The sequence below is a fragment of the Lontra canadensis genome, unplaced genomic scaffold, assembly GCF_010015895.1.
Source record: "Lontra canadensis isolate GAN:19392208 unplaced genomic scaffold, GSC_riverotter_1.0 scaffold10, whole genome shotgun sequence".
NCBI classification, from domain to species: Eukaryota; Metazoa; Chordata; class Mammalia; order Carnivora; family Mustelidae; genus Lontra; species Lontra canadensis.
In genome coordinates, this window is record NW_022631004.1 from 13029002 (window position 1) to 13056205 (window position 27204).

The following is a 27204-nucleotide window of genomic DNA, read 5'->3' on the forward strand; positions in this document are numbered from 1 at the left end:
GTGAAAAAAGACTCTCCAGAAAGAAATGTTTTTGTGGTCCAACTAAAATTGAAATGGGTTTTTTTAAGTTAAAAAAAAAAGACAGAGAAAGAATTTTAGTATCAAAAATACACTGGTATAGAATTAAAATTTGTTTTTTCTATTAAAAGGACAAAGTTTTCTTAGATTATTGCTTTGCTCTTAATAAGAAATTGTAAACAAAGTTTATTTACCTTTAATGTAATCTGCCTAGGGAACAAAGATTCTGTTTTATCTTTATCAGGTCTTTGATTTCTTAGAAAAATGGAACCTTGTGAGCCTGGTGGTGGGTATTAAGGAGGGCACATTGCATGGAGCACTGCATGTGGTGCACAAACAATAAATTCTGGAACACTGAAAAGAAATTTTAAAAATAAAAATAAAAGAAAAAGAAAAAAGAAAACTGGAGCCTTCTCTATTAAAAAAGAGCTAATGCTTTTGGCAACTATAGGATCTTCTGTATTTGCCTTTAAAATGTTTTTGTCACTCTAGTTAAATGGATAATTATGTCTTGTTTCATAACTTTCTGTGATCCTCTTTGGTCAGGTGTTTAAAATCTTTTCATATTTTTGACAGACTTAACAAAATTCAAATTCTGGGTGAAATCTTTTTGAACTTGAACTATCTTGAATTTTTTTCAGAGGGTTCCTAGAACATCTTAAAGGTTTCTAGAACATTTGTTCTCTCTCCCTACCAAAAGGGAAATTTTAAACTAATTAGGCTTTTATATGAGAAGCTTGTCAAATAAGAAGAAACACCAAACCTTTTTTACGTTATATTTGGATATGTAATTATGTGCTCCAAAATTTATATGATATTCCTAAAATTCTGGTGTCCTGATAAAATGTTATCAGTCATAATTTAAAAATATGTGTCGCAGAAATAAGCAAATTTCTTGTCAATTCCGCTGTAATGAACTGTCATCAGATATTTAATAATGGGCATTTTTAAGTTCCTTGTTATTGTTTTACTCTGATGCTTTTGCAAATGTATTTCATTTAAGGAGAAATTCATGAAAAGAACTCTGACAAATACTGTAGAATACAGGTCTCTGATAGCTTTAGGATCATATAACTGAACTGAACATAAAACTTTTTCTCTTAAGTGGTCTATGGCTTACAACAAATTGGTAAAATCTTTGCGAATAAAGACAAAATGATTTTTTTTCTTCCTAAGTGATTCCTCCAGAATTCAGAAACTTGTGTATTTTTTCTCATGGCAGTATAATTATTTGTATGAGTTCAATAAGAATCTGTTCTCCTTGTAAACAGGCCACGCTTCCATCTTGGCTAAGATCCTATTAGAAAGGATCATTCCTACCCGGGGAATTCCCTCTACCTCCCACGTCTGAACTTCCAGCAATTGAGGAACCCACTTTACTGGTCAGGTGCTTCAACAAATTTGTGCTGTTTGACCACTTTTGCAACATTTTCACTGTGCCTACCACCCTTGATTTTCAGAACCAGTTGAATTACTAATTCATCATTAAGACTGAATTAGCAAAATTTGTAAGACCCCTTGAAATATCCTGGCCAAAAGCACTGACTTTGGTTCTTCTGAATCTCAGATCCACCCCTTTTGAAACTGGAAAACTCCCTTTTTGGGATAATCACAATATGCCCAAAGTACCTAGCTAGCTCCTGCTTCCTTTGAGCCACAGCTGATAAAGGGACATATACTTCAATTTTGCTAAGGTCTAATAAAATCCTAAGAGAACGAGCATACTTGGTAGAACAATCTTTCCACAGTGCTCCCAGGAGACAAAACCATTAGACATCATCATAACCTGCAGCCTGGAGACTTCATCTCCTAGAAAAGACACTTTCAGCAAGAGTCCCTCCAACCTTGCGGTCAGAAGGGACCTTACCAGGAATTGAAGCAAATGACAGCCAAGGCAGATGACTTTCCCAAATGATTGGGCTAGGCATGTACACTTTTTTCTTGCTATTGCTTCTCGCCTTTTTTCTTTCTCTCCTTCTTGGAAAGACAATGCTCTTGTTTCCTTTTTCCAATCTATTGCAAAAGGCAAATCATTCTGACAGCTGCATCTATCGCCAGAAACTCTAATCTATTCAAAATGTCAGAGACCCCTTGGTCTTACCTGTCATCAATTTCTCCTTAGTATCAAATACCACTACTGATTAAACCCACAAACTTGTGCATGTTACCTAGGGGGTTAGGTTATTATAGTCAGGTGTTCCCATACTTACCCCAGTCATAACTATGTTAGCTCAGCTAGACACTTCTACCTTTGCCAATCATACAACCTTTATTTCCTCCCAAACCACATCTTTTCCTTACTTAAATATGATCATTTGCCTGTACTCAAGGGTAATACAAATGGGCTAACTCCTCTTTGCAAGGCTTTTAGAAAAGACAGCTTTAGGATGGGATGGCACTTTACAGAATGTCATCCTAATTTCTCTGACCTCTGGCTTGAAAATTTCAATCAGGAAATTCCAGTTAATGTATCTACTAATAACGAGACCTTAACTGAAGTCCTCTATGCTCCACCTGGTTTCAGTTTTGTCTGCAATGCATGGCATTTTCATGGGCATATGAATGTTTAGATAGCTGGTGAACTGGAGACCAGTGCTTATTGGGACATTTAACCATCCCTGTTAACATGCATAACAAATCAGAAGCCTCTCATTGGTCCACCCATTGAGCCTCTGTGGCTGCCTTAAATGAACTTCCAAGAGGCATCAAGACTCGATAGGGAGAGGTTTTCTTCCTCGGGTTAGAGTAACTACCAATGAGCTCTAATACTAGGAGAGCTAGCCAATTCCACACCAAAGCAGTAGCAGCCCAACACTCATCATTTGACTCATCGGCTAAGATAGTTTGGGACAATTGCATAGCCCCTGACTACTTGCTGAACAAGGAGGCATTTGTGCAACAGCAAACACCACCTGTTGCACCTGGATAAATGCCTCTAGAGAGATAGAAACTCAATTACACAAGATCAGGGAACAAGCACACTGGTTACAACAAATTTCACCTGATCTTCCCAGTCCTTTGACGTGTTCAGTTGGCAAGCTTCAGATTTGGGTCATGGTTAAGAACCATTATACATACTGGATTTGTCATGTTACTTTTAATTTTATTTCATATTATTATTTTTAAACTTGCTGCTTGTCAAGTCTCTACAGAAGTGATGCACCAAATAGAATAATGTAGCTCAATACTTTAAGATGATTTCCAAAGCTTACAATCTAGACAAGATACAACCTTAGGAGTGGAAAATACCTGAGAGCTCCTTCTCCTACTTTCTTTGTTGCACAAATGTGGCTCCTGTGGTTTCCATCACCTCAAGGTCTCCCCGCAGCCTGGGACAGGAATACCAGGAAAGGTCCCCTCTGCCACTGAGGGACACAGACAGAAAAAAATGTTTAATTAATAAGTAAATAACCAACCAAATGCTTGAGTAGCGATGCTTTCAAGGAAAGATCTTGATCAAAAGAGGGAAATTGGAAAATGAATAAAGGAAACCTAATTCAAAATGGAGAAGGGACTCAATGAAGGGAGGATTTTCACTCAGGTACCACTCTTGGCAGCTTACCTTACATACTTCAGCAGGAAGAAATGTACTTTACATACCCCAGCAAGAAGAAGGAAGATTTTCCTCTTGCTTGGCAACAGCTCAGCCAATGAGAAGATGTCACAACATCAAATTCTTGCTCTTCTTGCTCCCAACCTCTTCCTTTCTTCTTAAAAATTGCTTTCTTCTTCAGACTTCCCTATGGTTCACCATAGTTTGCAACTCCTCTGTTCTTCCTGAAAAAACTCAATTTTGCCGGCTACACTGCTTACTTTTTTCTTTTAATGATTGACAGTAGTCCTGAATGGGAAGGCAACTTTGTAAATATGTCAGTTATCCTCCCAATTAATCTATTAATTGAATACATTTCTGACCAAAATCTTTTAAAAAAATTGCAATGCAGTTTGACAAATTAATCCTTTAAAAAAACATTTTTAGGGGACACCTGGGTGGCTCAGTGGGTTAAGCCTCTGCCTTTGCCTCAGGTCATGGTCTCAGGGTCCTGGGATGGAGCCCCGCATCGGGCTCTCTGCTCTCCGGGGAGCCTGCTTCCTCCTCTCTCAGCCTGCCTCTCTCCCTACTTGTGATCTCTGTCTGTCAAATAAATAAATAAAATCTTTTAAAAAAATTTTTGGCAAGGAACTTTGCAAATGTATTCAAAACTAGAATAATAGTTTAATGTAACCATCACCAAGCTTCAATAATTACCAACACGTGGTCAATTTTGGACAGTCAACTTTTAAATTCATCTAAAGGTAGTCATGAAAAATTTTGAAAAGACAAAAAAGGACAAATTTTCTCTTACTTTTATCTAATAGAGCTCTTGTAGAGAGGCCTTAAATGGACTTATGCTTTTGAGGAAATTTAGAACGTGGTAAAGGTACAGTTTCAAATCAGTGTGTAAAGGATGACTTAAAAATTAAAAATTAATAAATACTGTTGGGTCGGTTGACTACCCAATTGGGAAAAATTGAAGTTAATTAATTTACAAGACTTCAAAAATAAATCTCAGATGGAGCAAGGACCTAAATATAAAAACTAAGCCTATAAGAAGATTAGAAAATTTATAAGGAATAGATACAAAATCTTAGTGTGAGGGTGCTCCCAAATCATACGAAAATAATAGATTTGATTGCAAGAAAATTTTGAACTTCCTCAGGGTGAAACAAAGTTAAAAGACAGTGACAGAGAGAAATATATGCCACACAGACCAAGGAATGTACAAAGACACGGTTATATGAAATAGGTGGAGCGTTTAAGAATATAAAGTAGTTTACTGTCACCCAAGTATACCGAGCATGGCTTCCCATGTCAAGCCCCAGAAATAGGTTAGATGATGGAATTCGGGTAGTTATTTTCTTCCGCATGTTTTCCTGGAATTTTCCATTTTTTACAATGATCACGTGTTTCATTTATAACGTAAAAATTTAAAAAAAATCTTTAATAACTAAAAATTCTGGCCTGCCTTACATTGTTCCCTGTTTAGGGCATTCATATATTGCCAGCTTTGTGCTAGCTTTATGACAAGGAGGCGCCGGGGTTTTTTCTTCCTTTGTGTCACCACGAAACCTATTACAGAAATGAATCCTTATAGATAGTGAAAAAGAAATGCTCAGGGATTGGCTAAAACAATGTCGCTGTAGGAGATCTGTGTGCCAAATATGAGCAGCTAACCCTTCCTCATTACACATTTCTCCCTAACCTCTATATCAGTTCCATTCGCATAAGTCACTCCATCAGGCCGGTACAATGACACGCAAGAATTCATTCCAGGTGCGCGCGTCAGCGTGACTCCTGCGTCTCCAGGTCTGAAGCTCGCCTGGGAACGCCCCCTCCCCGCCCCGTCGCTTGTTGTGTTGTCATCACGTGGCCGGAGCGGACCCTGACGTCAGGGTGGGGGAGGGATTGCGCAGGCGCAGAAAAGGGGGCGGGGGACTCGGCTTGTTGTGTTGCTGCCGGAGAACCAGAGACGGTCCTGCTGCGGCCGCAAGCCCTTCCAGCCACCTGACAATGTCGTCTCATTTAGTAGAGCAGCCGCCGCCCCCGCACAACAACAACAACAACTGCGAGGAAGGTGAACAACCTTTGCCCCCGCCAGCCGGCCTCAACAGTGAGTGCTGGGCCAGTGGGCTCCGCGAAGAGGGTGGGGGGGGGGCGGGGGAGGAGCTGCTCCGGCCGCTGCCGCCAGCTCTGCGCGGGGGGCGGGAGGAGAAGGCAGTCCATTGGCCGAGGCGGAGGATGTGCGGGTGACTGACAGCTCCCGTCACCTGTCAGGAGGAGTGGCTCCTGTCTTCCTGTGGCCCGTCTCCCCTCCGTCCTGGTCTCGGTCGGAGGGCTGCTTGGGCTTGCAGTTGGGGAGGGCTGGTGGGTGGGAGGAGAAGGGGGCGAGCCGATCCCACCTGCTGTGGGCCCCCCTAGTGTAGCCAATCGGAACGCGGAGGGGCGGGCCTTGGGGGCGCGGAGAGCGCGGTGGGCGGAGCGGGCGGCGGAGGGGACGTGGGCAGGGATGGGGACGTGCAGCTGGGACGCCAGGGGATGGACGCGGGCGGCGGGCCGAGGGGAGGGGGCGGCGGGAGGACGCGCGGGCGGTCAGGTGTGCGGCGGGGCTCGCGCCTGGCCCGGTTGACCCCAGCTCTCTGGGTCGGCCTCCCCTTAGGGCTCGGAATGTAAGCCCTCCAGTTCCCTTCCTTTGTTACCACAGGCTGGTCAGGAAAATCATTTGGTAATTTAGTGGTTACTTGTTTGACGTTGGGGGTGGGGGTGAGGAGGCTGTGCTACTTTTTTTCGTGTTTTGTTTTGTTAATTTTTTTTTTTATGAGAGTTGGCCCAAGTGAGTTTTTTGGTTTTGGTTTTTAAACGATGGGGCTGTGTGCCCTGAAAACCTTTTGTGAACAGCCTCTTGAAGATTATGCAAGATTGCATAAATTATGGAATCTGGGGCAATAAATGTTCAGAAACGGGATTAAAACCACACTGATAGAGTCGGGCGCTTGGAAGTTAATGTGCAATATTTGAGTTACGACCAGCTACAATTGCTTATCAATACATTCTGGTGCTCAGACATCTTGTCTTAAGGTTTTTCCCAGTTGTCTTGAAAGCTCAGTTTTCTTGGAAAGCTCGTTGCCCAACCTTTCTGTAATTGATCTCATGAAAGAGGCAGATGGGACAGTTTGCATATGGCCAGATGAAATCGTTTAAAAATCATTTGGATGCTTAAATGACATTCAAAGGCATTGCAATCTCTTTCATAAGAGGGAGGTGTTCCAACGTGGCCTAAAAATTATTTTAGGGAAAAGAGTTCCTCCCTACAAGATGGGGATAGAATTTGAGTATTTTAAGATATTTTCATTGCTTATTGCTGCTGTTCCATCTTTTGATGGATAAATTTTTCTTAAATGTTGAGTTTTTGAAACTCAAGTGTTTTACGTTCTGGAATTTAAGATTTATATGTTATTTCCCACAGAAAGGATTAATTTATGTGTCTTTAAACATTTGCTTCATGTATTTAATGTGCACTTAAAACACTGCTTACCATTTTTAGCATACTGTTTTAGAAGCATGGAGTTTTAGAATGGGAAGACACTTTAGAGCTTACTGTCTCTGTTATTTACCGGTAAAGAGAGCAAGAGTAAAGTATGTCGTCTCAAGTTCACAACAGGCTAGGACTTAGGGCTGAGATTTTTTACTTTCTGATAGTAGCCCAGAATCACCTGGTAATGTGTGTTTCCTATTTTCCCAGTAGGTTATTCTAACTGATGTACAGAGGTGACCTGCCTATCTAGCTTTCTTTAGTGTACTGTTTCTTGATTGTACTCACCATTTTCCTGCAGTACTCTCAAGTTGGCTGTTTGGTTAGTATGCATACATAATTTCACAGGAAAAAAGGAGTTTTAGTTTCCTTTGACCATTTAACAAAAACAACAAATGGGGTCGAGTTGTCTGTGATTGTTTATCTCTGTGTCTGATAGACATAAGAGGTATTTGATGTTTTTGGTCATTGAGTTGCTGCTACGTTTATATTAACCCTAACAGAAGTGGAAGAACACTTCGTCTGTGTGTGATACCAAAATGTTGGCTTTGGGAAGTCTGCTAGATAGAAAATACTTTTTTTGAGTAGGGTGAGCTTTGAAAAGTTACTGAAAACCTTTTAGCTAGTGCCATATTTAATTTCTCCCCTCTTGTCTTTTATTTTGTGTTTTCAGTTCATTATACAACAGTGGTTTAAACAAAACAAGAAGCCTTACTGATTCCTTCAAGTGATTTTTGGGCGCTAGGTAAAACAACTTATTCAGATATCTAATACTTCCCAAATTGCTGATAAGTTGAAATTCTTTGCAAAGTTGCATAACTATGAAACACAGGAGATGAAATCATTGTACAGATTATCTGTGGTTTGGGATTTTTCTTCAGTTCAGGGGTCAAGACAGTTTTAACAGCAAATTATTGAAATATTTGGAATAATGAAACCTTTCTCTGACTTTTTTTTTAGTTTACCATCGGGAAACTATTCATTTTCCTTACAAAATCAGTAGATAAATATCTGAACTACTGGCAAAGTTAAAACAACATTTTTCCAGTTTCCAGTTTCAGTTTTATTCTTAAGAAAATTAACAAGTTACGTAAGAATATCTGTATACATTTATGCTATATAAGTTGGTAGGTAATATAAGAAAATCTTGTTACTATTTAATGTAGGAAGGATAGCCTTTCTTTTTCTTCTTCCTTTTTTTTTTTTTTTTTCCCTGTTTTAAACATCTTCAGCTGTGATGTACTTGCTCCCCCAGTATGGTGAGAAGGCTTTTAAGGCTATGGCATGTGAGACTTCACTGCTTCATGATACTGTTTTGAATACATAAGTAACTGGTGTGTAAGTATCCACTTGTGGAAAATGACCAACTTTTTTTTTTTTAAGATTTTATTTATTTATTTGACACAGAGAGATCACAAGTAGGCAGAGGGGCAGGCAGAGTGAGAGGGGGGAAGCAGGCTCGACGCTGAGCAGAGAGCCCAATGTGGGGCTTGATCCCCGGACCCTAGGATCATGACCTGAGCCAAAGGCAGAGGCTTTAGCCCACTGAGCTACCCAGGCGCCCCAACTTTTTTTTTTTTTTTTTTAAGAAGAATTTTGGTGACTCTTCTTGGTCTGGATTCCAGCATCCAGTACTTAATAAAATAAAGGCTTTAAGGAAAGAACATCAAACATAATGGAATGTGTTACCCCTGGTTAGGATAAGGGTTATACATGGGACCTTGGAAAGTTGTGGGACAAGAGGAGAACTATTCTTCTTCCTTCTCTCCCTTCCTCTACCCCTCAGCTCTCCCACTCCCTCCTCCTCCACAATTACTGGGCCAACCTTCACAATATACTATATTACAAAATGTAGAAGTGTGAATCTCTTAGGAATTCTCAGACACTTAAAATATATCTCATGTATTGTGTATGTGTAGAGTCTGGCATAAGAGAGGATTTTTCAGTTTTAAGTAGTGTTTTACTATAGTGGGGAGAGCCTGTAGTTTTTAATTTTAAAGTCTGATTATTAGGAAGAGAATTCACTCAGATTTTTTTCTACTTTGTATTGCTTGGACAGCACAATCCTCATATCTTGTCTTATTTCCTTTCCAAGGAGAAGGGGACTTTGTGAGAATTGGTGGAGTTAGAACATCAAGAAATTCTGAGGCTGTAAATCAGGAATGAACTAGGTAATGAAAAGCATGTGTAGTAGTACATCCATTGAGAAAGACAAGCTTATTTTTTCCCATCTTAGTCAAAAAATGAAGGTTTTAATAGTTGGTGTGCATAACTTTTTGTGCAATGCTGTTTATGTCCATAGATACCTATCTGGAAGATAATTATTAAGGGAAGTCTACCTTTTTAGGTGTCTTAACGCACATTGTCAGATTATCATTTATTGAAGACCTGATTATAAATAACATGATATTAGAAACAATTTGGGTAATGGTTAACCTTGACATTTGGATAATGGTTAAAGTATGGTATGAGATGAGATACAAAGCAGTTGTTTTGAAGTAAGGTAATATACATTGACATTGAAAGACCTCTATCTGTAAGCTGTTAGGTAAGAAATGCTTCTTACAGGGCCCCTGGGTGGCTCAGTGGATTAGGCGTCTGCCTTTGGCTCTGGTCATGATCTCAGGGTCCTGGGGTCAAGCCCTGTATCAGGCTCTCTGCTGGGTGGGGAGTCTGCTTCTCCTTCTGCCCTTCCCCCTGTTCATGCTGGCACTCTCTCTCTCTCAAATAGATAAAATCTTTTAAAAAAGAAAAGAAAGAAACGCTTCTTAGAGAAAAATATGTATAGTACAATTCAGTTTTTCTGTAAAAACAAAACCAAAAAACAGCACTGTATTTCATTAAAAAAGCTCTAGAAGTTGACATAGGAACCTTTGAAAAGTAGCCTTTAGTAATAGGAATGGGAGCTTGGGAGGAGAGGTGTTTTTACTTTATATGTTTATTTTTAAGAAACACATTTTTGCAATAAGATATATTCTTAAAAGATACAGAATATAATTACAGTAGTGGCTAACACATAGCACTTTCCATATACTAGTGACCTTCTTTATTTTTCTCCATGCTTTATTCATTTCAACCTTCTAACAATCCTATGAGGTAGATGTAATTATTATCCCCAGTTTACAGATGATAAAACTGTTAGGGGGTTAAGTAACCTGTCTAGGGTGTAACAGCTGTAAGTGTTAGAGTGGGAGTCTGCCTTCACTCTCTGCTCTTAACCACCATATTAGTATATGCCAGATAAATACTGTCTGCCTTAAGTAGAAATGACTTCAGTTATGCTGGGTATGAAGTTAATCACAGAGATCAGTTTTACTAAGTTTTTCCAGGTATGTCTTCTTAAGTTCCTAGGTTATGATTGCTCATGCGTTTTTAATGCAGAAAGTAGAATTTAGATATTGGTTTGGAAGTCCTTCAAAAAAAGTAAGGTCTGGAAAAGCTAATACTGCTACAGCACTTTTTACTTTGATCAGCTACTTGAAGTGAACATTAACTATATTTAAGTGAAGACTGGCTTCCACAGAGACCCATGATGAACTCTTGATTGCTTAGTTTTTCTCCTACCAGAGCAGCTCAGGTCTTTTGGTTGTTTTGTTTATTTTACACTTCAGTCTTCTATACAAGAAGAATGGATTCTGTTGGTTTAAAATAAGTTTGACAATCCTAGAAAACAGTATGAGTAGAAAAAAAAATTTATCATATACCTCTTTCTTTTTCTGTCTCTTTCTGTTAAAATACTTTGCTGAACTCTAAATTTAGGGATGCTTTGGCATATTTCTCATATACTCCAGAGGCACTCGAAGTATTTAGTTAAATTACCTTTAGTTAGTGTTAAATCTGTCTTAGCTTTGCTAGTTGAACTTGTTAATCCATTTTGAGTTCTGTCTAGTCTGTGCCCATTTTTGTGTATAGAATGAGGTCACAGAGATGTCTTGCAACTGTGTTGTTTGGCAGTACAGTCCCAAAGATTTGGCGGTGGTTATGGGACTGTGACTGCCTTAGAAGGAAAGGACGGAAAGGGTAACTTCATTTTCATTTAGTCAACGCTGTTCTAAGTACTTGACAAATGTAAGCTCTTTTAACTAGTGGATAGCTGAATGAATATCTCCACCTACTGGGTACTTTACCTGTGTCCTGTGTTTAATCCTCAGAGCTGCTCTTAGGGATCTGTATTTTTGTATCCCTGTTTTACAGAGAATACTGAAGCTCAGAAAGACAGGCAAAGACTAGGTGGTAAAGTCCGTTTTCCACTCAGATCTGCCTTTGAGCTTTTCCTTCCAGTAAGGATGATGTTGAGTTTACTTTGGATCTAGAATAGTCCTCACCTCACTGAGAGTGCATTTTAGGGTTTGAGCCTCTTTTGGTGGTGGTTCTGATTTACTGATGGAAGACTCTTCGGCCATAGAACTCTAATGCTTCTGCTGAGAGTTTGGAGGAATGGCCCTATCAATCTGCTTGGTTATATTTTATAAAATAGAATTTATTATACAGAATAGAAATTAGGAAGAAAATTCAGCAGTGTTTCTTTTTGTTGTGAATTGGCTGCTGTTACCAATTCTTACTAAGATTAAAGCACTGTAATGTGTTCAGCAGACTCACTGAGCCAATAAATAAATATTTTCAAGAGCTATCCAGATTACCAGGGCCACGTCCGCTTTCCTGTGGCTCCACCCTCTTTGACTGTTGGCCTGAGAAAACTTCGGTGTCTCCTGTACAGATGCGCAGTTTCTCCCCTAAAACCAACAAGGCTTTGTGAAACTCTCGGAAATAGGAAGTGGTGGGAGAGAAGAAAGGACAAGTCCACGAGGTATGGTTAGTGCATAGGGAGAGGATAGAAAGAGGTGAGGTATAAAGGAAAGGAATAAACTAATTTGTGGGGTAGAAAGAAAGCTTTTTTCAGATTTTTTTTAGTATTGTCACCCGATTTAATTAGAGCTGTGTGCATTAATTTTATGTTGCACGTTTATACACAAATTGAAAATTTTATGATTGGATTTAAGTTCTCTAGAAGCTTCTAATTGTGCTGATTAGGACAGTTGTTAACTTATTTAGATGACTTCTGAGAAGTTTCCAAGCCGTAGGTTTACTTCATCTGTGGGGAGGACACAACTAAGTAGCTGCAGTAGACTATGGGGAAATATGCATAAATATGTTCTGTTAAACATATGTAATTAAAATAGTAAAGATAAGTAGTAATAAAGTAGCCACTTATTTTTTGAAAAGCAATCTCAGAGTTTTCCGTAAGTGCTTATCATATATAAACTAAGCTTTAACTAGAGAGAAAATTGGCTAAAAGATGCATTTTCTAAGATACTAGTTGTAGAGTTCCAGCTTCTTCTAAATTGGTTGATTGCATGAGCTACTTCAGGAACAGGAACTATATATATTTTTAGACTTCTGTTGCTCCTTATTTATTTTCTTCAGAATACTCTTGCATTTGCTTTGAGGCCAGACCGAATTCTTATCAGAATTCACCACATTCACATCTGTGTGCACATGACAGAGTTTGGTTCTGCTGTGGTTAACTTAAGCTATCTGACTTGTCCAACAGGTTCCTGGGTGGAGCTACCCATGAACAGCAGCAATGGCAATGATAATGGCAATGGGAAAAATGGGGGACTAGAACATGTACCATCCTCATCCTCTATCCACAATGGAGACATGGAGAAGATTCTTTTGGATGCACAACACGAATCAGGACAGAGTAGTTCAAGAGCCAGTTCTCACTGTGACAGGTAAGTAAGATCCATACAGATGGGTTACAAGGTTAATTCCCATTAGAAAAAAATAATAAATTTACTTTCATTTTCATTTTACAGAATACAACTCTTGGTTTATCACAGCATGTGTATTTAAATCAGATAGCTAATTGACAAATATTTGAGTACCTGGTGTTTTTCACTGGATTAAATCAATTTCCTTGTTCAGATTGTATCATTTCTTGATGTTTATCAGTTTTAAAGTCAATGCCATAAATGTTTACTTGTAGTATTAAACTTTCTCCCATTTTCCATTGTGTCCTGTTGAACAGATCACATTCTGCGAGTTACGTATCTATCCCCCCTTCTGGACTGTGAGGCTCCAAAAGGCAGGAGTCATGTTTCATCTCCTTTGTACCCTTGACAGTCGTCATGCTGGTGTGCAGTAACACTCAGTAAACGTTTGGGCCCTAGAAACTGCAGGTTGATTCAAGTTATAGTGGTATTTGCATCGTTGGAAACACCAACCAAGGTCTGCAAAGATAGTTAATTTGGAAGGCCATTCTGGGTCTTCAGAGGAGCTTCTATTTCATACCTTCATTTTTCTACATTGGCCTTTGGGAAAGTAATTCCACTGTTGAAGGGCTGTTTTTGGTGAAAGAGTAAGGATACAGTGATATGTATGAGTAAAATGAAACTGAGTTGTTCATTTATTTTGCAGTGTAAGCTTTGATTTTTTTCTGGAGGGATGGGTGGTATATGTGACAGTTTTAGACTGGTGACAGCCATGCTGTTAGCATTATGGGCTACTGGATGATCTTCTGGTTGATGAAGTTAACTGATATTAGTCATGTAGAAAATGCAGATGCACAAGGCAAAGACTGAGGAAACGCATAAAAATGTGTACTAAAAATAAAAGTGATTATCTCCAAGGGATGGAATTGTGGATATTTTTCTTCTGAACATTTTTGTACTTTGTAAAAATTGTATATGTAGCATATTTTATTTGTCAGGAAAAGTTTAAAAGGAGTAACAGGAGTTCAGTCATATTTGAAGTTCCTACATATCTTATAATCCACTGATGTTACCAAGGTAGCAGAGGACCAGTTTGCTGGCTCTGGCACTCTGTGCGCCCCCGCCACCCCGTCTCATCTCTGCCTTTGTCCCTGTGCTTCTTAGGAGCCTGGGATGGCTCTTGTTATAAGCAGAAGCAGAGCAGATGGCTCTTTGCTGAGCAGCCTCCCAATGATTCCAGTTGCAGCAGCATTCGTCTGTCTTTCAGACTGAAGTTTATATTAATTACATTTATATTATGGGACTTGTAAGGGGTTTCTGAAGTTTTCTGCTTCTGGGCCTATTTGTAAGACTTTTACTATGCATTCAAGTACATGACCCTTGATCATTGGTATCAGCATGTCTCTTAACCTATTGTTCACTTGCTGTTGTCATTGAGCAGAGAAAAAGGCACCTGCTTGCTTTTCTGGTCATCTTATATCACTTGTGGTTGTAGTTCTACTTGTGATCGGATAGGAATTTACCTTCCCGTGATCAGGTTTAAGTTAGGTTTCTAAATACATGAAGCAAGGCGTGGCACGTGCTTTTGAACACTTCCCTATCCCTCAGCTTCTGTATCTTTAGGCTTTGGGTTCCTGGTCATCTTTCAGAGAAGGCCTATGACTATAGCTCAGTAATACTCTCCTGTGCTAACCCACCATAACATTTTAAAATGTCTTCACAATTCATGCCTTTTGAATTGCCAGGCATCTCTATATTTGAAGTCTTCGAGAAGTGTTTTTGGCAGGTGGAAGCATTTTTAAGGCTGTTGGATATTCGTCCCAGAGCTAATTTATATATATAGTGACCCTTGAACAACATGGGTCTGAACTGCATAGCCGTGTGGATTTTTCTTCCATGAATCTAGTATAGCACTGTAAATGTAGTTTCTCTTCCTGTGAGTTTCTTTAACATTTTTTTTTTCCTCTAGCCTACTTTATTGTAAGAATACACTACATAAGGCCTAGAATGTACAAAATATGTATGAATTGACTTTGTTATCTATAAGGCTTCTTGCCAAAAGCAGGTTATTAGTAATTAGGTTTGGGGGGCGTCAGAAGTTATACACAGATTTTTAACTGTTCAGGGTGGGTCCAGTACCCTACAATGTTCAACAGTCAACCATATTTTCAATTTAAAAATTATTCCAGAAATACATTTTTGTCACTGTAGTGGTTATTAGAAGATAACCCCTATGTGTTTTGTATTGCATTTTACCCTACTACAGGAGTTGTCAACCTACACAGTAGGGAGACCCAGAGAGCTTTTAAAATTACCAGTGCACAGTCCACGTCCCTGGAGGTTCATATTCTGTCATCAGGGATGGGGTAGAGACATGAGGGTATTTTAAAAGCTCACCAGCTAATTCTAATATGAGCCAGGGTTGAAGCTCCTAATGCATTCCAAATTGTTAGTAAATGGTTCACCAGTGAAATGTTTAGTACTCTTCTAAGTGAGATTGGTGCAGTGATAGGAGTGTGGAAGTGGAACAGTGCTTCTGTAGGGTTCTTGACTATTTCATTTACTGCCTTGACCTATTCCTGGCTCTGTGAGAATGGCCCTTAATTTGATATCTGGCTGTGAATGCAACAGTGTCATATGAGCATAATGACAGTAAACTGTGGACAGTAAAAGTGCCTCCTTCCATCTGGTTCCTGTGCTCTAGCCTGAGATTTCTAGTTCAAAAAAAATGTCTAAATACACTAACATATTTGTGTGATACAGAACCAGCTTTTCTCTTTTGCTGTCCGCATTTAAGGCTCTTTTATGTTAATTATAATAGTCCAAGGCCAAATCAGTCTGACACATTTTGGGTGATCTTACTTATTTTTGAATCTGTCTCACCATCATCTCTATATGTTAACATTGTATACGAGCTCTTGGGGGCTTTAACAGATAACATCTCCTTTGGACTGGTTAAGCCTGGAGAGTTTTCATCTCTGCTTTCAATGAGATTTGGCAGCGTGGGGTGTGGAGTGGAAAATCTCATGACCTGCTGTGGTTACACAAGCAATCATTGATAAGGTTAAGAATAGAACTTACCATGTTGTTTTCCTCTATCACATCAAGTATAGTTCATGATCATGTATTTTTATGTAAAAGTTTACCTGTAAATTTTGTTTCTGGAAATACATCTTGTACGTTTTATTGAAGGTTCTATATTTGTATATAAGCTTATATAATTCACTCTGAAATATCTCAAAATAAGCATTTCTGAAATAAGTAGAATGGTGGTTCTAGTCTCCATACTCCTTTACATCCCTAAAAATTACTGGGATCCCCAAAGATCTTTTGTATATGTGGGTTATATATTTTGATATTTAATTATATTAGAAATTAAAACAGATTTAAAAATTATTCATTTAGCAATAATAAACCCATCGCATTTCTGTGCGAGTAACTTTTTTAGAATGAAAAATAACTTTTTCGTAACCAAAAATAAATAAATAAGAAGTAGTAGCATTGTTTTACATTTTTGCAAATCTTTATTATCTGGCTTAATAGAAAACAGCTGGATTCTCATTTGCTTTTGCATTCATTCTATAATGATAAAACATTTCATGTAGCCTTTGGAAAATTTCATGATCCATGGAATAAGAATGACAGACATAACAGAATAAGAATAAAAAAAAGCAAATCATAATAGTATCATGAAAACAATTTTAGCCTTGAAGACCCTTTGAAAGAGTGTTGGGGGAGGTGTTCAAGAAGACCTGACCGCAGGTTGACCCTGGAGCTGGACTTGGGCAATTGGAAGCTCCCCATTCCCTCCCCTGCTCCTGGAATGTGCATTCTACCTGCCTTCCTGGCTCCCAGAAGCTGACTCAAGAATATAGCCTTGAGGGGCGCCTGGGTGGCGGGTGGCTCAGTGGGTCACTGGGCCTTCCGCTCAGGTCATGATCTAAGGGTCCTGGGATGGAGCCCCACATTGGGCTCTCTGCTCAGTGGGGAGCCTGCTTCCCCTCTCTCTGCCTGCTTCTCTGCCTACTTGTGATCTTTGTCAAATAAACAAAATCTTAAAAAAAAAAAAAAAAAAAAAAAAAGAATATAACCTTGAGACAGAAACATGGTGTTGAGTTTGAACGGCATACGTGACTAAACCCAGTTAAGGCCTCTATATACTTTTAAAATTTGGGAGGTCGGTGTGATCTGCTCACCTCACTGTCATCATCATCACAAAATTCCAGAATATTTTGGGTATAAGAGTGCTTTATTTCATTTGTTCTTTGGGGTCAAGATAATACTTTTTGATTGCTGCTTTTTCAAAACCATACTACTGTTGTAACTTTCAATTTTCTAATTTCCAGTGGAGGTTAATTTACTTGACAAAAAGAATTAAAAGTAATGGCTAAATTCTTTCTCTTCTAGCCCTTCCCCACAAGAAGATGGGCAGATTATGTTTGATGTGGAGATGCACACCAGCAGGGACCATAGCTCTCAGGTGTGTGTATATGTGTGGGTGTGTGCTTGTTTTTCTGATGTACATTAAATAATTAGGAATGTGAACCTCTAAATAAGTATGTTTTACTAAAATATATTAAAGAGTAAGAAAACTTTAAAAAGTAGTTTGAAGCTGTTTTAAGTTCTTCAGTTTCTGATTTTGGAATTTACTTAGGATGATACAGCTCTCATTGTACGCCTTGCAGCTGAGCATTTGAGGTCCTCTCACTGAAAAAGAATTGGAAAATTCTTGTCTGTAATGTATCATTCCAGTATTTCAGGCTAGTTTCTTGAGTTTAAAAATAGAAAGCTGAGACAGATGTTTTATTTAAGGTCACAAAATGAATGAAAAGGAAAGTTGTAGAATCAGGCGTGAAAACTTTTTCCTGCATCTAACAGCAAACCAGTGACTTTTGAGATAAATTTCAATAGCTAGAGAGAATATTCATCTGAATTTTGCAGGGTCCCTTAAAGAAGATAAATGTAGTTCGCTAAGAGTTGACATTGTCAGTAAAATAGATGGCTGTAGTATTGAAAGTATACAACGATTAGTATTCTGAAATCTACAAGAAGTAATTGTTATTAGCGATTTAAAATGCTCATAACTGGCCCTTGACTGTCTTGATGTGTTGACTCGCCTAAAAGTGCCAGAGTGCAAATTTGTGAGGACCAGAACCATTGTCTCTCTGTACCATGTTCATGGGCTGGCAGACTATTTGTGAAAGGAATGTTAAAAATGCATTGGACAGAAACTTTGCATTGTGGGATTCTCCCTGCATAGTGTCCTATTCCCCTTTTGCACTGGAAAGACTGTGCATGATAACGTGGGGTGCACCCAGTATTCTTCTGTTTCAGAAGGCTGCAGTTTCTCCCTGCTTTTTTCATAGTCTGTGCTGTTCTCTAAAACCTAGAAAATCTACGGATTGAATATAAATTTGTTTTATGATGAGCTTTATATTATAGATAAGACTGTCATGTACAGAGATGTTCTGACTGTAGTTGTTGAATTGCTGGCTGATGTATGTTGGTTTTGCCACGTGCATAAGCTATAACTAATGAAGAAGAAAATAGTAGTTTGCATGCAAAAGTGTACTAAGGAATCCCAAGGAAGAGAAGTGAAATTAATTCTTTGTTGTAGCCTTTCCTGAGGAAGATGCCCTCATTTCATACTGTCTTTTGTACGGGTACTTTGAAAATCTAGATTAGCATTTTACAGAATGTGTTTCAACAAACATTTGCTCAATGGGAAGCTCCATAAGATGGTTCCAAAGTCAAGTGGAAGTAATACAGTTCCTGGGCTCCCTTCCTCCCCCATCCCCAATAGTCACAGCACATGGTAGCCCATTAAAGGCTCTGACAATTCCCGCAGTAGAAGAATCTCTTAGTTTAAACCAAGTGTTTCCCAAGCTTATTTGATCTTAGACCTCCCTTCCCGACACACATACATTTTCCCTCTAATAATTTACCTAACAACCTAATGGAACACTCTCATAAGTGATTGATAGAGTGGCAGTATACATTTAGCCTTAACTAATACTTGAACTTAAATAAAATTGTAGAGCTGACTGCATCCAACCTAGAATTCCAGAGGAATTTATGAAAGTCAGGGGAGAAAATACAACATTTTTGGCTTCTGTGTCAGATTATGATAGTATTGCTCGTGTGGTCCCAATTCAGAAATCAGTACCTAAAGGAATATTAGTTACCGTCAATGTTGTTGGATAAACCATATTAACAATCAGAGCAGTCCATATAAACATGTTACATCTTTGGAAAAGCAGTTTTAAGTCCTTTAAGAAAAATATGTTTTTTTAGAGTAAGACTTTTAGTAAAAGAGAAATCAGTAGGTATGATTTATTTAAACTTTCAAAAAGCCTTTTCCATTGCTTTTTTAAAATTGAAGAAATGATCATTTAAAAATTAACAACTTTAGGGGCGCCTGGGTGGCTCAGTGGTTTAAGCCTCTGCCTTTGGCTTAGGTCATGATCTCAGAGTCCTGGGATCAAGCCCCGTGTCAGGCTCTCTGCTCGGCGAGGAGCCTGCTCCCCCCTATTGCCTGTCTCTCTGCCTACTTGTGATCTCTCTCTCTCTGTCAAATAAATAAATAAAATCTTTTTTTTTTTTAAAAATTAACAACTTTAGGTTTGGGGAGGGTGGATTTTTTTTCATGAGCGAGAAGCAATCTCAGGGTTAGCAAACAGAAGCATTTACCACAGGACTGTTATGGGATTGCTCTTATCAAACATTTATATATTGTCTATAGGAGGAACAGAGAATGTTTTCAGCCTGTTCTAGGAGGAGGAAGGAAAGACACTAATACATACTAGAAGTATTCTAGGTGCTAAATTTATTTTTAAAAAAGGTTTTTCCCACTTCCAGTGTTCTCATTCTAGTGAAAGAGGTAATATTAGCCCTGAGAACAAATGGGAGAAGTAGGGCTTTGTCTTCATTAAATCACTAATCTAAGATCACAAAGCCAGTGGGTGAGAGAGCCAGGATTGAAACCAGGGCTGTCTGAGCCTGCAGCTCTTGTGCCTTCTACTAAAATAAATCCATGCACGGGGTTGATTTCAGGAGAGCTCACAAGGTCCTGAGAATGAACTAAGATGTGCTGGGTGAGTTATGGTATGAGGAAGCCTAAGGTATAATGCATTTAGGAAAAGGATCATTCAGACTATACTTTTAGGACCATAGTCCTCAAAAGTCTCCGTTTTACTTAGGTCTCTTGAAGTCCTTTTTGTAGTGTGTTTCTGGGATTGAAGGGGCCAGCACAGTGTTGGGTATCACTATTACTGGTACAGAGCAAAATGTCCTCCCTTTCTCCTCTGGTAAAACTGGGGTTTATGGACCCCATTCTTTGTGGTTTTAATAGCTGCACATAGAGACCATGTCAAGAAAGAACTTGACATAGGCCATGGAGGGAGAATGTGAAGTGCTTTGAAGGTAAAGGACTTGCACTGAGAACAGGCTAAAATAGTCAGAGGAGGGTTATTGATTCCATTTAAAGTATGAATCGTATTTATAGATAAAGTGCATTATTACCATATTAAGTACATTTTTCCAAGGATTGGAAGGTAATTTAAAACCTGAAACTGGCAAATTTAAGATTAATAAAGGGACGCACACAGCAGTAGTAAATGAGGATAGCATAGGATTCTTGGTTCTTAAGGTAAGCATTCTAAACTGATTTGGGGAATTTGTTCTTACTAGTAGTCCAAAGATAACTTTGCTTCACTCAACTGAGAGAAAATGACATCATAAAGTAAATTAAGCCATAAAATCTTACTACATTTTCATTCTCTTGGAAAGTAGGAAATATTAACTTGTTCACAAATTTAAACCTCAGTCTTTGAGCAGTTTTAAGGAGAGAGATGCGAGACCAGAGTTGGAAACTGTAACCAGAAGTGACACGAATGTGTTGAATATAGTCAGATATTGTGTGTACACAAACTGATCTATAAGTAAATTGTAGCAACTTCTTTTTGATTTAGGATGTTTTCAGATTTATTCCAAAAAGAGCCAACTCATGATTCTGAGTAATCTCAATACCCAATGGAAAAAGCTTGATCCTAAAGGCTACATTGTGTCATTCAGTGGAATTTGCCAAGTCCAGCAGAACTAAGTAAGAATGATACTACCAGAGTAGCAAAAATCCACAGGGATTTTACTTTCGGTTTGATAGTCTCTAGAGGTAGGGTAGCCCCTTTTACTCTCTGAACTACCTTCCTGGGGCACCTAGTTCACAGAGAACTAGCCCTGTAAAAAAAAACCACATGCTTATATCAAGTTCTGCATTTCATAGCTATCTACCAAAAAGAATGAATCCTATTCAAATAGAGTAACAAATCAAAACAGTTCTTAGCTTTGAGACCCTTGGGTCTGAGGTCCTAGTATCACGTTCCTTAAAGCTGAGGGAATAGTACTGTTCATTTTTAGGACCATCTCATTCCCAAGGGTTCTTGTGAAAGAGAAGCTATTGGGAATTTTGCTTGTTCTTGACCTGAAACTGTGGGTTATCATTACCAAGAAAAAGGACTTCCTTTTCTTTTACCTGATGGAAGAAAATTTCAAATTTTAAGTCATTATAAAATAAATGATTCCAAAGTCTTTTAGCTTACGTAATTTTGAATAAACCTTGGAAAATGTTTCGATAGTGATTTGTCTAAGGAAGTAAAGCCTAATGCTTAGGAGTTGGGGACTGGAAGAGACTCTTTACCTGGTTTAAATACTGGCCTTATCTCTTGCTCCTTACAAAACTTCAGGCACTTACGTCTTCGTTTCCTCATCTGTAAAATGGAATATTAATAATTTCTGTTTTTATGGCATTGTTGCCAAGTAAAAATCGTTAATGCATATAATGTGCTTAGAATGATATTTATCTTTTGATAAATGATTAATACTGTTATTACTTATTTCCTCATCACATCTCCCACTTGTTTTCTCATCACTTTATATTGGTTAGCATATACTTGTGGAGATTTTTAAATTTTTAATAATGAAAAGTTTTGCTTATGAACAGAAGTAGAGAGAATGTTGCAGTGGGCCTCTATGTAAGTATCACCCGGATGCGGCAGTTACTGATGCTCTCCACATTTCAGTGAACATTATAGCCCGGAGTGCACTTTCCAGGTTCACATCCTATGCTTCGGTAGAACAACAGTGAGGCCCACTCAGGTTCTTTTTAAGATAGTAAATGCCCTGATCTCAGATCACTGGGTCAGCCTTTTTAGAAAACTGGCGTGTTTCTTACATGAAAATTGCTGATGCACAACCTTAAGAGTTTTAGTATATTTTCTGTCTAGATTTCTCTTTTGTAGTGGGAACAATTGGGCTTCCTTTTTTTCTTTTTTAAAGTTGTAATTCTTCTTCACAGTCAGAAGAAGAAGTTGCAGAAGGAGAGAAAGAAGTTGATGCATTGAAGAAAAGCGTTGACTGGGTGTCTGACTGGTCCAGTAGACCTGAAAACATTCCACCTAAGTAAGTCCTTGCACATGTCTTCTCAGGGGTCATGGCAGACACCATTCCCACTCACAGACAGTGGACCTGCTCACTCCCAGGATGCTTTCAGCAAGTGTGTTTCTGAGTTTCTGACCCCTGCGTCTGCTTTTCTTCCCCCAGGGAATTCCACTTCAGACACCCCAAACGCTCTGTCTCTTTAAGCATGAGGAAAAGTGGGGCCATGAAGAAAGGGGGTATTTTCTCCGCAGAATTCCTTAAGGTGTTCATTCCGTCTCTCTTCCTCTCTCATGTTTTGGCTTTGGGCCTAGGGTAAGTACTGGTGGACTCCTAATGGGTTTTCCCTTCATTTCATCCCCTATTGTGTTTCCAGACATAAGAAATAGATGTGAAACAGTTTGTTTTGCTTTTAATGTTTCAGTGCAAATAGGGAGAGCTTAAAAGAATTTTTGAAGCTGATACAGTATTGGTACACTGGTAAGCATTTTCAATAGGGGAGTTTTATTTTTCTTACTTGAAAATAAGTTATTCATGTTAATCCTCTCAAAGGTCATCTTCCTACCCCCTCCCCACTCCCCCACCCCCACCAATTGTCATCTTTAAGTGGGCTCTTCTGTGCTTGAATTTTTCCTTTTTTCTTGTTTATAAATTATTCAAGATTAGCTAAGTTTTATTTATTTTTTCATTTAAGTTCAATTTAGTTAACATACAGTATATTCATTTTAGGGATAGAATTTAGTGATTCATCAAGATTAGCTAAGTTTTAAAGTAAACTAACCTTTAAGTGTATAAATTTAGGGTTGATTTGAACATTTTTTTTCTCCCCAGAAGGGAAAATATACCATTCTATTGAATAGTCCTTGAGTGAAACTGGTAGGTTGGTTCAGGATCCTGTTTTTTCTTTTTTTGTGGCATTTTCATTTATTCTTCTAAAGTTGACCCCACATTTACCTATAAATAATGAATTTTTTTAGGAATGTCTTTTAAATTCTTTTTTTTTTTTTTTTTTTGGTCTTGATGGAACAGTTGAGGAAATCTGTTTTTGAAGGAGGAGTTAAACACTAGTTGTTTTTTTCTTTTTATAAGATATATGTTATTCTCTTTAAGCAATATCTGTTATTCTCTTTAAGCATGTGCAAAGAATCATTTTCTCTATATAATATGCAAAAGCTTTGTGATCCCTTATCTCTTCTGTAAGGAGCTCAGCATATGGGAGAGATTTACTCACAGTCATAAACATGGAAACATACACATGACTATTCCCATAAACTCCTTTTGTCTTCCTGAGTACCTGATCTGTTTTTGTGATGGTGAAGGCCATGATCACAAATAGCAGAATGGATGGAAGGGTTTGTGGAGGAAGGGAGTGTGTGAGTGTAGAACAGGGTTGGTGTGAGGGCAGGCAGGGGGAGGAGTTCAAATTCTCCTTCGGTATTGACTGCACAGTAGTTCATTTGCCCTCGAGAACTTGGTTTTTTATAACTTCCAGTAGCTCTTCCTTTCATGAGTCTGCAGATTGTCTCGCTTGCTGGTATAAGTGTAACTATTATTATAGATGAGTATAGAAAAAAAGGATTTGAGAAAGTTGGTTTCATTACACTGGAGGTTGGTCTGACTAGCTTCCTATTTTCCTTAACTTCCCTTCTGCTTATGTTATTTACTGGTAAAATACTTGCTTGGCCGGGAAAAGTAATATTAGGCCTGAAGCCTGAAGAGTTAAATGATTAGTTAAGAGCCCACTATAAAGCACTGGCAGCTTTGTGATTTGGCATGTTACTGTATTTTGTATGTTAGTGAACAAGTACTTGTTAGTGAACAAGTAGTGAACAAGTAGAACTTTCTGTCTGCTGTAAGGGAACGTGTCAAAGGAAGTTGGCTGTGCTTTGTCATTTGGAGAGATCTGTTCTCTCTGGTTTTACTTCATCTGATCACTGCCCCTGTGCTGTCCAGTCCTGCCTAATGAGTAAACATAATTACATAAAACCAGTTTGGCTGCCTGGTGACTGGTTTTAAGGAAGGCAGCAATGATTTCAGGGTGTTAGGGAACTGTGCACATACACCTTTAGAGTCTTTTACAACATGGAGTTGATAGGTGCAGTTCAGCCTGTGGACAGCTGGTTTGCATCCATTGACACTGATGAAACACTCTGTACTCTGTTTCCTTTCAGCATCTATATTGGAAAGCGACTCAGCACACCTTCTGCCAGTACCTACTGAAGGAAAGAACAGCCCCAGAAAAGCGTGTGACCTGTGAAGTGGTGTATTGTCACAGTAGTTTATTTGAACTTGAGACCATTGTAAGCATGACCCAACCTGCCACCCTATTTTTACATATCCAAGTTCCAGTAACACTCAAATCCAGTATTTTATTCAAACTCTGTTGAGGCATTTTACTAACCTCATTCCCTTTTTGGCCTGTAAGACACTTTAGAATTTCCTAACAGAGTTTACTGTTATTTAGAAATTTGCAAGGGCTTCTTTTCCGCAAATGCCACCAGCAGATTATAATTTTGTCAACAATGCTATCATCTCCTTTTAGTGCCACCAGACTTAGACCTGCATCATTCATGGTATAAATTTTACACTTGCAAGATAACTACCATCTCTCTCTTCAAATGAGATCAGATTAGCAAATGATAGAACAGCTTTGTTGTTTTGTTTTGTTTTTTCAAGACAAAGCAAGCTTCACTAAGCTTGAATTTATAGTTATTAAAAAAGAAAACAAACAAAAAAACAAGACACAAGAAAAAAATATCCTGGGCAATAAAAAATTATTTTAAACAAGCTTTGGAGCCACGTTTTGTCTAAACAGCCTCCTAATGGCGCCTTTTCATTTATAGGAGGCCGGCTACGTAAGTGATGGGTGTGAAGTAAAATGAGAACTAAACTACATCAACAGATTTTAATAGTAGTATGTTGTAATGCTGTCTTTTCTATGGTGTAGAATCTTTATTTCTCCTAAAGAACGTCTCAGGCCTAGAACTATACAAAATTGCTTTGGGGATTTGTGTGTATCTGGTATTTTTGTTTAATTAGCTTTAGCTGCATGTGAATTTTTCATGACTTTTAAGTTTTGGTTTTGTTTTTTGTTTTTGTTTTTTTAATTCTTTTCTAAGAAGGGGCTTTGGAATGAGTTCCAATTTGTGGTATAAATATAGGCTTCTTATTTTAGGAAGCGCCACTTACACTCTGAAGCCTTTAAACTCTGAAGATAATTGTTTCAGAGTAATTTCAAGCACTTGTGCAACTTTGAAAACCAGACTTGGGTTGTGGGAACAGTTGACAAAGTTCTGAGAAGATGCCATTTGTTTTCTTTGGATCTCTCCCTTTTTACTGTTGACCTGCACAAGCCTCCCAAGGTGGTGCCCGGGACTGTGCGGGCACCGGTCACGTTCAGCCGGGGCCATCTTTTCAGTCGTGCTCGACTCCTGCAGTCCCAGAGCGCTCGGCAGCTTCCTTCAGTGATAGACTGTTTCTGTTTTGTTTGTTCGTTTCTAAAATGTGAAGCTTTAGGACCAAACTGTTAGAAAGCAGCAGGATTACCAGTTATTCCAAGTAGATTTATTGGATTTTGGAACTAGCATGACTCTGAAGGGGATACTATTATATGTTTTATATATAAATAATTACTGTTTATGATGTAGACATTACTCCTGACAATGTAGAGAACCATTGTTAATTTTAAAACTGGCCATTTATTCATTAAATAAAGCGCATCAGCTTTGCCTTGGATGAGAACACTGGCAACCAGATTTGCCAGTTTGCAGAAAGACAGAAGATGTCTTTCACATTAAGTTTTGTAAAATGGACATGTTATAGTGGAAAATAACCTACAGATTAAACAAAAAAGTTAATTTCTGACTATCTTTTTTCATAAACATAGCTGGTTATCTTTAAGAAAGATAATATATCCAGAATTGTTTTCTGAATCATTTTATGTTTTCTTTCTAGCACTTGATGCCTAAGTAATTTTGGATATCTTTTTATTATACCTTGTTTCTATCTTATTCTCAAACCTGGTAACACTTGATTTGCCTTCTGTAACCTATTTATTTCAAGTGTTCATACTTGGATTTCTTTGGAAGGAAAGTGAACCTGACAGCCCGCTGATTTTGAAAACCCCGAGTAAAATTGGAAAGGCCGATAGAGGTGAAAGAAGTAAACCGTTAAACTGCTACAGTATGCAGCTTGTATTACAGTTGGTATCCTGGGAGGGAAAAAGTAAAATCAACCTTAAAATAAGAGCAACTTTTTTTTTTACAGGTAACACATTGCCGTCCTTTGAAATTCAATAGAATTCTATCAGTAGTGTGGTTGAACTTGGGTATATTTATGATTTCTTTTCAACATTGGAAATAAATTTAGTTCTGCCTTTTTCTTAAACTACCTGTGAAATTTTGGACTATTACTTAAAACATAAATACATGATCACAGTAAAACTTCTCCTAAGATGAAATCATGCAGTGTTTATTGATAGCTCTAACATATGGAATACATGTTTATGCTCCTACCCAGATTTGTGTTGAACAGAAACAGATTGCATGGTTGGAAAGGAGACTTTGACAATTAACAGTTGACGTTTTAAGATTAATGTTCAAAAAGCTTTATACCTGTTTACAATTTGGGGACGAAAAGGCAGCCTTCATTTTTCTTGATTGATGAAAACTGGCTAACAGTACTTGTAAACAGAATCATGAGCAAAACTGCACAAACTTGCACATTGAAAAGTGCGACAAGTTACTTTGCAGTAAAAATACTTACTATTCTAAAAGTGAAAATTGAAGATTTAGCCAGTCGGGTGAATTTTTAAGTGAACCAGTTGTTGAAATTATTGGAATTTACTGAGCCAAAGTGATATGCATTCTTCATCTATTTAGTTAGCACTTTGTATCATTATATACAGTTTACAAGACATGTATAACTTGTAGCTATAAACATTTTGTGCCATTAAAGCTCTCACAAAACAA

The 27204-nt window shown here is 38.3% G+C and overlaps 1 protein-coding gene and 1 long non-coding RNA gene across 3 annotated transcripts; both read left to right on the forward strand.

Moving 5' to 3' along the window:
* The first annotated feature begins 5474 nt into the window (after positions 1-5474).
* Positions 5475-27204, forward strand: BNIP3L (BCL2 interacting protein 3 like). 2 transcript variants are annotated; one of them, XM_032855627.1, is made up of 6 exons: positions 5475-5669; positions 12640-12823; positions 17210-17282; positions 22155-22258; positions 22400-22549; positions 24406-27204. In XM_032855627.1, exons 1-6 carry the CDS (start codon positions 5570-5572, stop codon positions 24452-24454), a joined length of 660 nt encoding a protein of 219 aa, XP_032711518.1. In that variant the 5' UTR covers positions 5475-5569; the 3' UTR covers positions 24455-27204. The 2 variants fall into 2 exon arrangements, with proteins under 2 accessions (XP_032711518.1, XP_032711519.1); XM_032855628.1 differs by lacking the exon at positions 5475-5669 and adding an exon at positions 11793-11895.
* On the forward strand, positions 6288-8462 carry LOC116866598. Its single transcript, XR_004382430.1, has 3 exons — positions 6288-7410; positions 7762-7833; positions 8321-8462. It is a non-coding gene; the product is annotated as an uncharacterized LOC116866598 (long non-coding RNA).

What these genes read in the sequence shown, in the direction of transcription:
- BNIP3L (XM_032855627.1), top strand. Translation starts at nt 5,570, where the DNA reads ATGTCGTCTCATTTAGTAGAGCAGCCGCCGCCCCCGCACAACAACAAC. An exon ending in GCAGGGACCATAGCTCTCAG is followed by an intron (nt 17,283 to 22,154) that starts GTGTGTGTATAT and finishes TCTTCTTCACAG; the next exon opens with TCAGAAGAAGAAGTTGCAGA. An exon ending in GTTTTGGCTTTGGGCCTAGG is followed by an intron (nt 22,550 to 24,405) that starts GTAAGTACTGGT and finishes GTTTCCTTTCAG; the next exon opens with CATCTATATTGGAAAGCGAC.